Source organism: Neltuma alba, unplaced genomic scaffold (assembly GCF_004799145.2).
Source record: "Neltuma alba isolate B1F8T4 unplaced genomic scaffold, ASM479914v2 tig00012192_pilon, whole genome shotgun sequence".
Classification (NCBI taxonomy): Eukaryota; Viridiplantae; Streptophyta; class Magnoliopsida; order Fabales; family Fabaceae; genus Neltuma; species Neltuma alba.
The window spans coordinates 332,197-347,616 of NW_021636732.1; the positions used below are offsets into that span (position 1 = coordinate 332,197).

General features: G+C 33.5%; 1 protein-coding gene across 1 annotated transcript; it reads left to right on the plus strand.

Annotated features, from left to right (window-relative positions):
- The first annotated feature begins 4,098 nt into the window (after positions 1–4,098).
- Positions 4,099–4,850, plus strand: LOC114724503 (protein RADIALIS-like 3). The gene is made up of 2 exons (XM_028910855.1): positions 4,099–4,436; positions 4,584–4,850. Exons 1-2 carry the CDS (start codon positions 4,183–4,185, stop codon positions 4,606–4,608), a joined length of 279 nt encoding a protein of 92 aa, XP_028766688.1. The 5' UTR covers positions 4,099–4,182; the 3' UTR covers positions 4,609–4,850.
- The last annotated feature ends 10,570 nt before the right edge of the window (positions 4,851–15,420 follow it).

The following is a 15,420-nucleotide window of genomic DNA, read 5'->3' on the forward strand; positions in this document are numbered from 1 at the left end:
AAATTTCAGTGGTTAAAGAATTCAACTTCATTCCAGTTTGCGAATACGCCCCCGATATTCTCAACCTGCTTCTCGGGGGTACTGTTATTTTGAGGACTCGATCAATAATGCATGAATGGTCAAAATTTCAGAGAACCCACGAGCTATGATTAGAGAGGACATGAAAGGGAAAAAGCATAACTAAAGATGAGGCCATGTTTTTTTTGTCCGGTCAAAAAAGAGGAAGCCACGTTTATCTGTACCAAATAGCATGATGACTCAGCAAGCGAATATAATCTGGCTTATCCTCAAATCTGGCTCTTTTCTATAAAACAAAGAAAAACAATTCATTATGCAAGTCCCAATGATGTGCCTCATTTTTAATTGAGATTTTATAGTAATTTTTAGTGTGCCCTTCTGAATATAATTTTCTCAAATATAGCCATTTGCCTCATGCCTACAATTGAGATTTGAGAGCGGCGTGAGACTGTCTAAGATTAATCAAGAGCCTGACCACCACCATATTATTAGCCATGGTAGCTCCCATTCACTCACCGTTTACTGTGGTTCTTTATCTGCATAAAAATTTATTAAAAAAATTATCAGATTATTGATGATTTTTTTTTTTTTGCAGTTTTGTAATAAAAAGTTATAAATACCTGATTAAAAATTAGGTAAAATTATAAAAAATGATTAATTAATAATTTAAAAGAAGAATTGAATAAAGAAAACAGGAAATAGAAAGTTTGAGAGGACACACGAAGGAAAGATGTGGGGCCAACTTCGAGGCACCATCCTGTAATATGAATAAATGGAGACACAATAATTTCATAGCGATGCTGATTGAAACATCCGTTTACTGTTTACATCGCAACAGCCCCTTTTTTTTTCTCTCTCTTTTTTAAATACATTCTGCACATCCCCACAACCATTGAGATGGACGCAACACCGACACAACATTCAACGCATTGAACTTGGATCCGGGGCTCAATTATTGTTATATTATAACAAACACTTGGATGACTAGGCCCACTTAAAAGAAGAACATTAGGCTGTTGCTTCAAACAGGCCGAGCCCAAGTGCATTCAGGGCCAACGCGTTCCAATTGGGCTCGATCATTCCCTGTTAATCAATTTCCTCCCTGCTGTGCTGGCTGCTTCAACTCCACAATTCACACTTTCCTGGTCTTCCATGCTCGTTGAAACAATATTTGTTCCCTCTCTATCTTCATGACTTCATCCTGTCGTCAACCGTTGACCAAATGCTGCATCAAGCTGAAGCTTTCTCTTTTACGCTTTAATGACTGGATGCTTGACTCTTTTCCTTCCTTCTCCTCCAGAGCCATAGGTTCCTTGCTCTGCAATAATATCAGACGGCTGGATCATGACAGAATGAAATTACCCACGTCAACAAACTTATGTACGAAAAAGAGAATTAACAAAGCATGGATTCAACTTCTCTCGGCGATGAAGGACCACTGAGAGAGAAAAGAAATCCTCCAATGCGAGTCCAAGAGTCCATATTCCATATGTTACTTTGGGTAATCGAGGCAAACTAGGCGATAAGGATTCCATAAATCGGTGGGAGAATAAATCTTCGACCTCACTTTTTCACCGAAGATTCTGCAAAAGTCACGCCAGTAATTTTCAGCCAATCATCAACGCCTACACCGTGGTTCGCTTCTAGAGACACCATTCATACAACTTGACCCTGAGGCCAGATTCATCCTCCCCACAAACTTATAGCTATCAACACTGTCGCAATAATACTCAAATATTACAAACATATGTATGCTGATTACTAAAAATCTGGATTTAGATCTTCAAATGGTAGATTAAGAATTCCCATACTAATGAACCATTGAATGAACCAGAATAGAAGTGTTTGTACTATCAGGCACCTCCGAATACTATGCTTTCGTTTTGGTTTTTGGCAATTTTCTAAAGATTAGTCTGAGGCCTAGCCACTTGCTAGATATTAGCATATATAGGTATATATAGAGCAGGGTCAGTCTATATCAAGTTGCTAGCTAAAGCCTGACCGCGGTATCTCACTAAAGCGGCCTCTAAATTAGACTATTCTGATGCTTTTCTGGAAATGTAGCCTTATCCCATGTTCCACACATAGATACTCACCTACATTGTCCATCCCATTCCTTCATTGTCTCCGTTCATACTCACTAGAGTTTATTTATGGTTTAACTAGCCCAAGAATCGGATGAAGAATATACTTCTCAAGCTCTGAATTTTTCAAAAAGGGGAAAAAGAAACACCAATGCTCAAGACCAACAGCAGTAGCAATAACAACAACATAGAGTAAGTAAAGGCAAGTTTACAAGGGTGGTCTGAGGAAGAAAATGATGTTACAAGATATGAAAAACTCTAGTTTCCGGGGGTAATTCCATCGTCCTATTATTCCTGCGTCTGAATCTCTAATGTTACAAAGCTTCTTTGTTTTCTTTAACAAGCTAAATGTGGCAGAGAAGTCAAGTAATGATTTGTTCATTAAGAAAAAGGTCAAGTAATCCAGTGCTACATCGAAGCTTTTTCAGAGAACATAACTGTGGAGTTAATTATATCCGAAAAATGCAAACTCCTGACTACTTTTGGTGACAAGGCCATTTTTCTGGCAAATTTTTAGTCTTTTCTTCGCCACAGCTGAATCGGATATCAGTTATAATGTCATTACGAAAGCTCCATATTCACAGGTACAAAATCCAAATAATTGGATGGACCAGCCAGACCCCAATCATGCCCTTTTCACCCAAAAAAAGGCAAACTTCACTAGGTACTATTTTTGTATGAGGGGCGGCTAAATTTTTCAGGTAAAGATATTATTCTCCAGACTGTAATTATATCTTGAACATCAGCGGGAAAACCTAAAGCCTATATTTTGTGCTCCAGGTCAAGCCACTGGCCAGAGTTAACAGCAAAAGACAAAGATTACTGACCAAATGAAAGGATCATTGACAATAATATTTACCTCATGCATATATAGCAGTGTTGTATTTGTTGGCAGCTGGTGCATTCTCCAAAGTTTGTAACATCCGAACAATGATAAGAATTATCATTCGTCCAATCCTTATGAAATTTGCTTATTTACCAACCAAATGCAGCTTCTTCCTATAAATGTTCCAATCAATTTAAGCATGTGTTCTCTTGTCCGCCATACAAGATGTTCCCATTAGTTGCCTGATTAAGATAGGTCAATGCTCCAAGGTTCGGATTAATTTCTATGATCCTGGAGCGTTTATTGTTCAGAAGAAAGAAAAGCGTACGAGTAGTCATAGTTCTTATATAGCCGCTTATTTTAGCTGATGATATGAGTGGAATTGAAGATTCGTCTCCCTAAGCGTTAAACAAAAAACACCAACGTAACGTACGTTATTTTGAGCATAAGGGGTCCCTGAAGCTACAGGAGTAGCAGGTAACAATGTTGACCTTTCACTGGGGTTAAGAACAAACTACAATCATTGTACGGACACAAGAGGCCAGCTAGAGCGTTGGACGGCTGTTCAAGACAAGTACCCTTCAAAGATCACCTGCCATAATGATTACCACAAACGAGATTCGTTTGTGATCAAACTCTTGAGAATAAGAGTACACAGATGTTTGATAAACACCTGGGTTTGAGCTTGGACCCACTGGAAAACTGGTGCAACTAAGAGAATTAAATACAGGCGCGTATAAGCTAATAGTGAGTGGCGCCCTTAAATCCACAAATCTGGAAGCTTGACAACACGTAAACGAGTAACTACAGGTTTAATCCACGATCTTGTTGAAATTTCCCAGGGAGGAGTTTTAATTTGATATATATCAGGGAATCAAGAATAAGGAAAGAGGACTGGTGCATAGACGAAGCATGGTAAATCCTATCGTTTTAGACTTTTAGTCATTTGTTTTACGGTTTCAAGATACTGATTCTCCCATATTGCTGCTCTTCTTCTTGGTCCTGCTCCATTCAGTGGCTCCTAAGGATACATATCACCAAATTCTACTCCACTGAAATTTTAAGCAACATATCAACGCCAAGTGCCAACTGGCACTGCCCCACCTTGCACCCTCCCACTTATGCTTATAAAAGGAGAAGCCATTGCCACGTCTCAGCACATACCAGCTCTTTCTGATCAGGTCTTACTCTATACACTCTCCAACATTCTTCCCATTCTCCAGTATATCTATTGCCAGGACTCGCCCTTAAGGAATGGCGTCGAGCTCAATGTCATCCACTGGTTCATGGAGTGCCCAGGAGAACAAAGCCTTCGAAAGGGCTCTTGCAGTTTATGACAAGGACACTCCTGATCGTTGGTACAATGTTGCCAGGGCTGTCGGTGGAAAATCACCAGAAGAGGTGAAGAGGCACTATGAGATGCTGGTCCGGGACATTCAGCATATAGAATCTGGGAGAGTGCCCTTCCCCAATTACAAGAAAAGTGTGGGCTTTGATGACCAAAAAAGGTACGTACTCTCGTCTAATATTCTTAACGCCTCCCCAGAAAATAAGAGTCACTGCTCACTTGCTCTAGATTAATGATTCTAACGTTGCTATATATATATATATATATATATATCTAACTGTGCATTTGACCCTTCTATAATTTGCAGGCTGAAAAACCTGCAGCTCCGGTGAACCATCAGTGACAATGAAGATTCTGATTGTCTCGTAATTGCATATTATAGCACTTGGTGTTATGTGGCATAATATATATATATATATATATATAAGACTTTAAGTCATGAGAATTAATTATAGCTCATGATCTATTTGTACTTTAATCGATGTCGTTGAAGCTGCCAAGAAGAATCAACGGCTATATATGCTTTCTAAGTTTCTGTTTGGCGTCATTAATAAAGCTACCAGAGTTCATGGTACTTCCTCCGCTTTAACTTTGGTATAGTTTCAATTTTTTTTTTTTACAAGGTTTAAGAAATTATTAATTAATGTAAAAAAATTAATTACGTCATGAAAACAAGCGGTGAAATGACGAGTTGATTATATAAAACAGAAGCATAATGTTAGCTATCTGTGCATGAGAATTGTCCGTATATTACATCAGCATAGCTTGAATCACTTGGTAGAAAATCACTGCAAGCTTATATGTTCTTTGTTTTGTCTAGGGATAATTAATCTCCAGGTCCTTATAGTTTTATCTGATTTTTAATTAGGTCCTTATAAAATTTTTTCTTTTTATCAGATCCTTTTACTTTCGTGTATTTTTAATTAGGTCCTTCTATTTTTTTTCTTTTTATCAGGTCCTTATAGTTTCACTTATTTTTTAATTAGGTGCTTTGTAGTTTTTGAAAAATTATTTATTAACTTTATTCTTTAAAATTAATTTCATTTTTAAATTAATAATTATATAATTGGACAAAATAATTAATATAATCATTTAGTAATTAATAAATAATCAGAATAATAATTATAATTAAATATAAATTATCTATAATCATATTTTAATTTTAGATAAATTTATTTTTATAATTTGAATTTTATAATTATAAAAATTCGAATTGAAAATAAATAATATATTTGTTTAACTAAAAATTTAAAAAAATATTAACATAAGATTGTTACAATAATTTATTATTTTCAAAATGTTATTATTTGTAAAATAAAGAATAAAAACTACAAGGACCTAATTAAAAACAAAGTAAAACAATAAGGACCTGATAAAAAGAAAAAAAATTATAAGGACTTGATTAAAAATATATGAAAGTATAAGGATCTGATAAAAAGAAAAAAAATTATAGGGACCTGATTAAAAATCAGTTGAAACTATAAGGACTTATACATTAATTATCCCTTTTGTCTATAACCATACGAAGGACCATTTTATATGTTGTCTAATAGCCTTCGGTGTCGTAAATTATGGTATGTTTTTGGTCGAGTTTCACGCACTATGGTATATAAAATCGTGGATTTGTATTCTAATATGGAGATCCCCTCGAGCTTTGAAAACAAGCTTTTTGAATATTAAGGGGCGGAGAGGAAACAAGAAAGACGCTAAAACCGAGCACGGTAGGTTGTGATGGAAGCAGAGACTGGAAAACCTTTTACCTTGTCCCTGTGGTCTGGGATTCAACGTTTGGATGTTGAATTGGCGTTGGAGATAAGAAGAGGCGGGAAATTTTGCTTTGAATGTCCTTAAGAAAAGAGTAGTATTGAATCGGTGGTCTCCAACAAAACGCTGCCACGTGCACACGAAATCATACGTTGCTTTGCTTTTCCTTCTGTCTTTCAACTTTTCAAGACCGTGGTTTAGACTTTCAACGGTTACTAACCTTTCATTTTTCTTTTAAAAGGAAGGAGAAAAGACGAGAGAACATTTTTCTCAATTTATAATTATAATAAATGAAAAAAAAATGGGGGGAACTTTTTTATTGTTTCCCGGACTTTCTATAAAAATAACAAAATTTTGAATATTCCAATCAGCCGAAGAATAGCTGCTTTTCAACACGCTCTCATGAAACCTTGGTCTTTTATGATTGATTTTGTTGTCTATGAAGAGCCTCATTCTCCTCTCCATATACTCGTTTGGTAATAAATATAAAACTTATTTTATATTATAATAAATATGAGATTTATTTTGTAGTATAAATTCTAAAGAACCCATTTAAGAAAAGGAAAATTCTAACTAAATCCGGTTAAAATATCAAAATTCTGATTAAAGCCTATACTTTTAACAAATTCCTAATTAAGTCAAGAGGTCTTGTTAGGGATTTTTGAATATTGTTAAAAGACTAAAATACCCATTTAAAGTAGCAAATTGGTAACTGGTCCAATCAATTTATGATCTAAATTCTTTTTTTTTTAGATGTTGTTAGATGAACCATCGACTTTACATGTTCTTACTCTATATGTTGTTAAAAGAGTAAAATATATATATTTTTTGTATAAATTTATATTAAGAAGTTCATATTACTCCATCTGTCCCATGAAATGTTAGAAAAGTTATTTAGATTTCTAATACAAACTCATATTAATTATTAGTAAGAATTTTAGCAATAAGACTATAAGATATAACATGATGAGAACATCTATATGGTAGATATAACAAAGCACTCAAGAAAATGACAAATTTGATGCCGAAATATACTAATACATTAAGATTCTAATTTTTCAACTATAAGGAAAAAAAATTTCTTTTAAAAATTATTAATTTAATGGCATTGAAATCAAATAATTAAAAGGTCCTATTCCCACTACCCAAAAGAAAAGTCCTCATTTCCATAAATTTCTTATCAATATATTGGAATTAGTATAAAATATTATATTATGCTTTGTCAATATTTTGCTCTTAGTATTTTCAAATTTTTTCATGTAAAACATTTTGTATAAATAAATACTATATAATGTAAAATTTCATGGTTTAAATTTTTTTTCAAAATAACATTATTTTAAATCATAAAAGCATATTTTAGTCTTTTAATAATATTTAAAAATTCCTAATAAGACCTATTAACCTAATTAGAAATTTGTTAAAAATATTAGTCTTAATTTGTGTTTTGATATTTTAACAGGATTTAATCAGGATCTCCCCTATTCTGAGGACAAAGAGGCATGAACCGTTACAAAACTTGAGTTTCAGCATCAATCAGATGTCGTCCTCCCCCTTCGGCTTCAGTACGGGTCGGATATATTCAAAGTATATATATATAACTAAATAATTTAAATATTAATAATAAGTATATCAGAATAATTTATTTTTTATGAAACTGAGTAATATATATATATATTCAAAATATATACATTGCATGCATTGATATATCTAGAACTCTTCAAAAACAAAAAACAAGGGGTATTTTTGTCATTGTTCATTGAATTTCAAAATACTACTTGAAGTTTATTTTCTTCTCTATCATTTTGAAGTGTTAGGTGCATGAATTGAAATTTTATATATTCAAGACTTTTTATATATCATTTTCCTAAAAATACATCAAAAAAATGTGTTTTTTTTGTTGGCAGTCTCAGTATTGGCTAAATCATGATATACAAATAGTCTCTCAAATACCGTGCGATATAAAACTTCTGGCCTGTTCTAGGTTTCTTGGGTTGGCCTCAAACCTGGACAAATGAATAGAGGTTTAATTTATTTAATCATGAAATGTTAAGTCAGAAAATTATGGTTTATAATAAAAAGATAAATTGTTTAAGCAGTAAATAACGCTGTTGGAATTCAACCTTTTTTTTTCCCGGCTGTGACATACGTTTCTATCACATTCCACACTTTTCGTCTATTTTTTTCCCGGACTTGTTTTGTACTACTTCCGATCCTTAATATAAGACCTCGTCAAACTTTTATTTTAATCTTAAATATAAGACTCCAATCCACTTTATCTTTTATATTTATATATATTTTTTCAAGGTAGTCCTTCTAATAGTGATAATTCTAACCAATACACTTGATTAGTATGGATATTTTAGGAAAGACAATACCTATTTATTACAAATAACTAGCTTAATTTATTTCCTTAATCTCCTCAAATTAGTCAATTAGCTTTTTTAATTAGGATCGGGGGTAGTAGTTTAATTGACAGTGAATGAATCAAATTATTTATGATCCCATGCACACATTATCATCAGTTTAGTGTATATTTCTTCAGTCAATAAAATAGAAATATTTTCTGAAACCGACTTATATTGTACTATATCTGTGAGTCTGGTTATAAGAAAGATGATAAACAGTATAAACGTGATAATGCGCAGGGCGTTTTGTTAAAATTTTTATGTTGTGCATAGACTAGAACTGTTTTTTTCGTATATGTGAATCAGAATATGTCCATATATGCAACTGGAACGAGATGGTGCTGGTCCCAATTACTATACGTGCATGCGAGATTCAATACAAGTGAATTAATAAATGAGTACTAAGGGCATAAATTAAATCAATACAAAATAAATGAGAGAAAACGACATAAAATTACATTTTTGGGTTTTAAAGTGAGGGGAAGCCACAGAAAAACAACTGCCCTACCCTCCGTGGTGTAACTGTTCCAAAAGCCGGTGATAACAGTATGACTTTATCAGTATGCTTGACTACGTCAATCTGTTTAATGACTATGTACAGTACTTTTTCATTTAATAACTATGTACAAGTCCTATCATGCTTGTTTACTTAGTTGTTACGCGTGCAACAACGTATATTTATTTGTAATTGAGTGCGTGAAGTTAAACGCTGCCACGTGTACACTTTCAACTGTTTAATTCAATAATTTGAATAGTTTATATTTTATCGGAATGATTTAAATTTTTCTTGCTTAAATGCAAAGTGCCACTAATTTTTCAAACCATAGCTGAGAATTATATTTATCTGTGGAAGAGAAGGTTTTTTTTTTTTTTTGATACAAGGAAGAGAAGGTTTTATTAAGGAAACTTAAAACCTTAAAAGAACAGACTTCAGGAGAGCCCACGATCGAGGCCCAAGTTCAGATTTAAAACACCCATGACGCATGCCGAGTACGGATAGACAACACATGACCTGTTTCTTTAAGACTTCATGGGTCACTCTGGTTCATTAGCCGACGTGGGTCCAATTTCACGATCAATGCCAGTGTTTTGACATCAACTAGCTAGGAAGTTAGTTTAATTAGTGAGGAGTCGGTTCATAATTTATAACATTGTGAATTCGAATCCCATTATCGACATAAATATTGAACTGATCCGTTAAAAAAAAAAAAAGATAGCTGATCAAGAAAAGCTTATCATACAATGCCGTGGTATGGGAGCGCACCCTGATCTGATCGGTGATCTCATAACATGACAGTGCTGCATTTATAATCTGGAATTAATGATCTGATTTATTGCTGGAGTTGTTAGTGAGGCTGGTGGACAAGAGTGAAAGAGGGCTGTACTAGTACTAGCAGGCTTTGTAAGTTGAACGAGTGGTTGTGAGATGCAATACAGTGGCCCATGCTTTCTTTCATGGAGGACGAGCCATGTCGGCTTCACCCCCCTTTTCCATTATTTGCTTTCTGCTTTTTAACATCCCTCATTATTTGCCGTAACAACCCAATCATTGCTCATTTCTGCTGCCAAGCATCCCATTACTCACTCCAGATATCTGCAGAAAGGTTTTACATATGCATGGAATGTACCTGCTGATGAATTCATGATTTTGGAGGTACTTTTGACGATCTTGATTGCCCCGGGAGTTGGCATATTCACAGCTTACAGAAATGACATTGAGATATATAACTCCTATTCGCACATCTTTCCACGTGCAGGAAACCAGATCAGCATATAGCCACCTCAAAGTTTAATTGATTAGTTACATTCGTGAGGTTAAAAGGTTGTCGATTGGGCATTTACCCGATTAGCTCATTCGTGGGGTTCGCCTATATCACAGTCCACACGTACGTACGATTATAAAAACTGGTATGTTTTAGATTCAACAACTAATCTATTAATTTTCTTAATTTTATAATCAATTATTCTTCAATTTTCAGGTTTCTTACGTGTTTAGATGATATTCAACACACGCTGAGACAATAGACCGCCACGGAAAGGCTAGCTGGTTGCAATATATCATCATATCTGTTTTAGCAGAATCAAAATTTCCAAATTAATTTAATTTAATTCCACGCAATCACCAATTCATGTTTTGTTATGTACCAGCGAGCACCTCTATTTCAGCTTCTCTATATTTGAACCTGAAATTAAATGTAATAATCTGCCAAAATAGGCGAAGAAAATGGCAAGGTTTTCTCGGAAGCTGGATTTGTCAGATTGGGGAATGCATAATTTTGGCTGAGAGTTGGATGCGACTGGCGGGAAAGGGACAACTATTGTTATTATGATCATCATAAGAGGCCATTTTCTGTCAGATCATGTTAGTTAAAATACTCCTCCACTACTTAAATGTAAGATTGTACGATACAAAATGAATTTTATATTTAAAAATTTATGCTGCCGGGAAATACAAGTCTAATTCAATTATATATTGTTAAGAATATACAAGCAATTTTCAAAGCTCCAGTCAACTTCTATCAAAGCAAGCCACAATCACAAAATCATGTAAACACGAGTGAGTTACTTGAAGTTCCAATCCTCACACAAACGAGTCCAAGGCAATGAGATCAACCCATTCCCGTAGTGGCATGGTGATGGACACTCGCAGGTGCACACAACATACCATCCTTGATCCATAAATTTAATTATAGATCCATTAAAACCAAGGAACTTTCAAGGTTGATCCGCACACGGGTAGTACTGTCATTGAACCAACTTCCGCTCTGCCGTTCACATTTCTTTCTTAAAAAAACACCTTCGTGTGTGTTACTCTTCCTATCTTTAATATAGGACTCGATTTTTGAATTAATTTTAATTTTAAATATAAGACTTATTTATTATATTTATCAATTTTTTTTAAATTACTCCTATGGATACTCCCTCAACTATAATCAAGTAGAAGAGGGAGGTAGAGTATTAAGAAAGATAATTATGGTATTTTAGAAAAAATGTGTCATTTTTCTTACAATTAACCAACTTAATTAATTTTTCTAATCTAATCAAATTAGTTAAATGAGTCTTATATTACGAATAAGAGGAGTATAATTTATTGGAAAAAATGTTTACTAAAAATAGAGTTTTGATACGCGTTTTTGGGAAGTGTTTTTCAACACGTGTCTTTCTCTCTTGGCAGCATGAGAGGAGGGCCCACGAGCGAGCCAATGATGATGGTTTTTGAATTTGCGTTCATCTTTAATAAATGAGGAGGATACGGCAGGACACGCGGCGCAGGATAAGGTTCCCTCAGCTCCTTGGTGAATGCCACGTCATCCCCATGGGCACGAGTAGCCTTATCTCTCTCCTAAATCTCCCCCTTCCCTCCCTCACATACTAACAACTCACCGCGCCCACGTGCAATCCCACACTTGTCTCTAATTATTCCTGCCACGTGTCCCAGACACCGGTTCTAAGCGTTTTTCTTCGTCGTACCCATTAATCCCCGATACTAAACGAATGCCTAACACTCTTTTTTAAAATTTATTTTAACTATTAAAACCCCTCTTCTTTTCTCAATACTCACAATAATTTTGCTGTAAAAATTGTTTATTTTTTAGAGACTTTAAGTTAAAAAAAATGTTATTTGAATTTTTTTCTGAAAAAAATTGAAAAATACTCTTAGAATGGGCAGAAAACTAGTTCGATAACAAACTAATGGATATGTAAATAATACTACCTCCGGTCCTAATTATAAGACCCCGTTGACTAATTTGAGGAGATTAAGGAAAGAAGTTAAGTTAGTTATTTGTAATAAATAGGTATTGTCTTTCCTAAAATATCCTTACTAATCAACTATATTGGCTAGGACTACAATTATTAGAAGGATTATCTTGAAAAAAATATATAAATATGAGAGACAAAATGAATTGGAGTCTTATATTTAGGACCAAAATAAAAATCAAATAGGGTCTTATATTAAGGACCGGAGGTAATATTTACATGATCTTGGAAAATTCATAAAAAGTCAATTTCAAATGTAAACTTCGAAAAAAAAAAATACTGTATGTGATTTTACACCAGCAAGAAAGAGTGACAAAAACTATATCCAAAAAAAAGAAGGAAAGAATGGCATAAAAATATGACATGACAAAATATAGCGTGTTGGGTCATGAATGGTAAGGCTATTCACGGGACGGATCGGGACCGGGACAGGCCTGTCCCGGTTCCTTCCCGGTGAACAGTAACAGGACAGATTTTCTGTCCCGTGTCCCGGTCCGTCCCGGACATTTTTTTTAAATTTGTTTTTTAAATTTTTTTAAATTTTTTTTAATAAAATCTGAATTTTTTAATTATATTTTTTGGGCTTAAACCTTATAAAAAACATCTTTTTATTTTTTTATTTGTTTGGGCACTCTTAAACAAAAGCTCAAAATATTACATATAATAATCATTAAAAACTCTAAACAAAAGCTTTTAACACAATAAAAACTTGCTAAAAATTCTAATAATCAATAATCTCAAATCATTAACAAATATAAAAACTCTAAATAAATATATCTATAGTTCCATACAATAGTCTCAAATCTTAAAAAAACATGAAAAAAATGATATTATATAAATAGAATAAAAAATTAAAAAAATTAAAAAAAAAAGGACCGGGACGGGACTGCCCCGTCCCGTGTCCCGTCCCGTCCCGGTCCCCTTTTTTGTCCTGTCCCGGTTTGTCCCGTCCCGAAAAATTTCGGGACGGATCCGTCCCGTCCCAATAAGACCGGGACCGGAACGGGCCGACCGGGACGGGCCGACCTTGAACACCCATAATGAATGGAAATGAAAAATTGTTTGATTATTTAGAATTAAAAAAACTGTACATATAAATTTAAATTCATAAACTCAATATCTTTTTTTTTTGGCTAAGTTTGGATAACTGTATTTTAAATTTAAAAATAGGTTAAAATCGCTAAAAATAAAACTGTACTATCATCAGCAATAGATGAGCATTTCAAAAACAAAGTTAGTGGCTGAATAAACAATAGGCAAATATGTTTTTGTCCAGCTTTTATTAAAAACACTGATTTAGATATATAAAATAACTCATTTGAAAGTCCCGTGAGCACGAAAAGGAAACTTTGGAAGTTTTTTTTGGCCATCTTTAAAAGTGTTTGTGCTATAAGAATTACTGCAAAACAAAATTTAAGTAGTTTGCGATTTAATATGGGAGAATTATAATAAATTCTCATAAAAATAATTACTAAATTTTTTTAATAATAAATAAAAATTATTATTTTTATTTAAAATTTGTCATTACAAATTGTTTAATTGTAATTAAAACTTTATACCACGAGTAATTAGGGACTTGCTGAAAGACCATTTCAACGAGACGGGGTTGGGCCCCACACGCGGACGGAAGGCAATCATCTTCCGTCGAGGCAGGGCTTATGTTTTCCTTTCCTTACCATACTTCACACCTGACAACGGTCCATTTCTTCCGCCTACTGTAATTTCCACTTCCATCAATATCTGCATTATATTGCTCTGCGCAGAATATTAAAAATATCCTTTTTAAAATTAAGAAATTAATCAATATACCTAAAAAATGATCCCAGTATTCACACTTTTATTATTTTTAATCAAATCATGATACTTATAGAAATAACCTCTCAAAAAATCATGAAATGTTAAGTCAGAAAATTATGAAAAGGGCTTTATAATAAATATCTAAATTGTTTAAGAAGTAAAAACAACGCTGTTGTAATTCAATTTTTTTCGCCGTTGTGATTCACGTTTCTCTAACTTTCCACACTTTTCGTCCCTTTTTTTTTTTTTGTTTTTCCTGTTTTGTTGTGTAGTTTAAGGGACACCGTCATGGGTTGTCAACACTTAACAGCAAAGACAGCGAATGAAACAAGCAACCTCCATAGTATTTCTTTGTATTTCGTTCCCGTGTTTCACGCTTCTTCCTCCCACGCCCACATCACCCTCAACCCAGCATTTCAGTGTATATTTCTTCCGTCAATAAAATGGAAATATTTTATGAAACTGACTTGTGTTGTGCTAGTATATCGGCAATAGGTCTGGTTATGAGAAACAGACGATAAACCGTGTAAACGTGACAGCACATTTTTGAGAGAAGGGGGTTCTTTTGTGAGCGAAGGCTTTTTTCTAAATATAAAAACTAATTGATTAATTTAAATAGATTAAAAAATAAATTAAATTAATTATTTATAATAAACATGTATTGTCTTTCTTAAAATATCCTTACTAATCAAGTGTATTAGTTAGAACAGTAGAACTATTATTATTAGAAAAATTATCTTTAAAAAAAATAGATATATATAACAGACAAAATAGATTATGGTCTTATATTTATGATCAAAATAAAAGTTAAACAAGATCTTATATTAAGAATTGAAAGTAGAATTAAATATTACTATTAGTTTAAAAAAAAACGCACCCTAAAATATTTACCCCTGTGCTGTCCAATGAGGAGTTTGGACACTCGGACGCCGCAATTAATTACCAAACTACTCGGAACAAGAACTTCAATTTGTTTGTTAGTGCTATCTCGGGCAAGGCTAGGAGAGAGGGATGTCCATTTTGTATGAAAACTGACATCAACGTAATTAAATTTTAGCTGACGCGTGTAGCTAACATAACTAATTAAATACATGAGATGTTTTGCATAAATTGCTTGTCTATTACTTGTACCTTGAATTAAAAATTATATACAATTACCCAAGCAGCCAACGTTCCATGTCACCATTATTATCAATTTAAAAACTGACTCATATTGACTGCATGGATTAAATTTCAAAATCACGTTATTATCTCTAATTAAGTTTAAGGAGCTGATAAAATCTTTAAAAGTTATTCTCATTAGTTATGAAAATCTGTAATTAATTTCTGTTGTGCCAATTTTATTCATTGCATGTATTAACAATAGAACCAAAACAAATGCTGGCAAAAAATATCATCAAAACTAATTACTTTTTTATT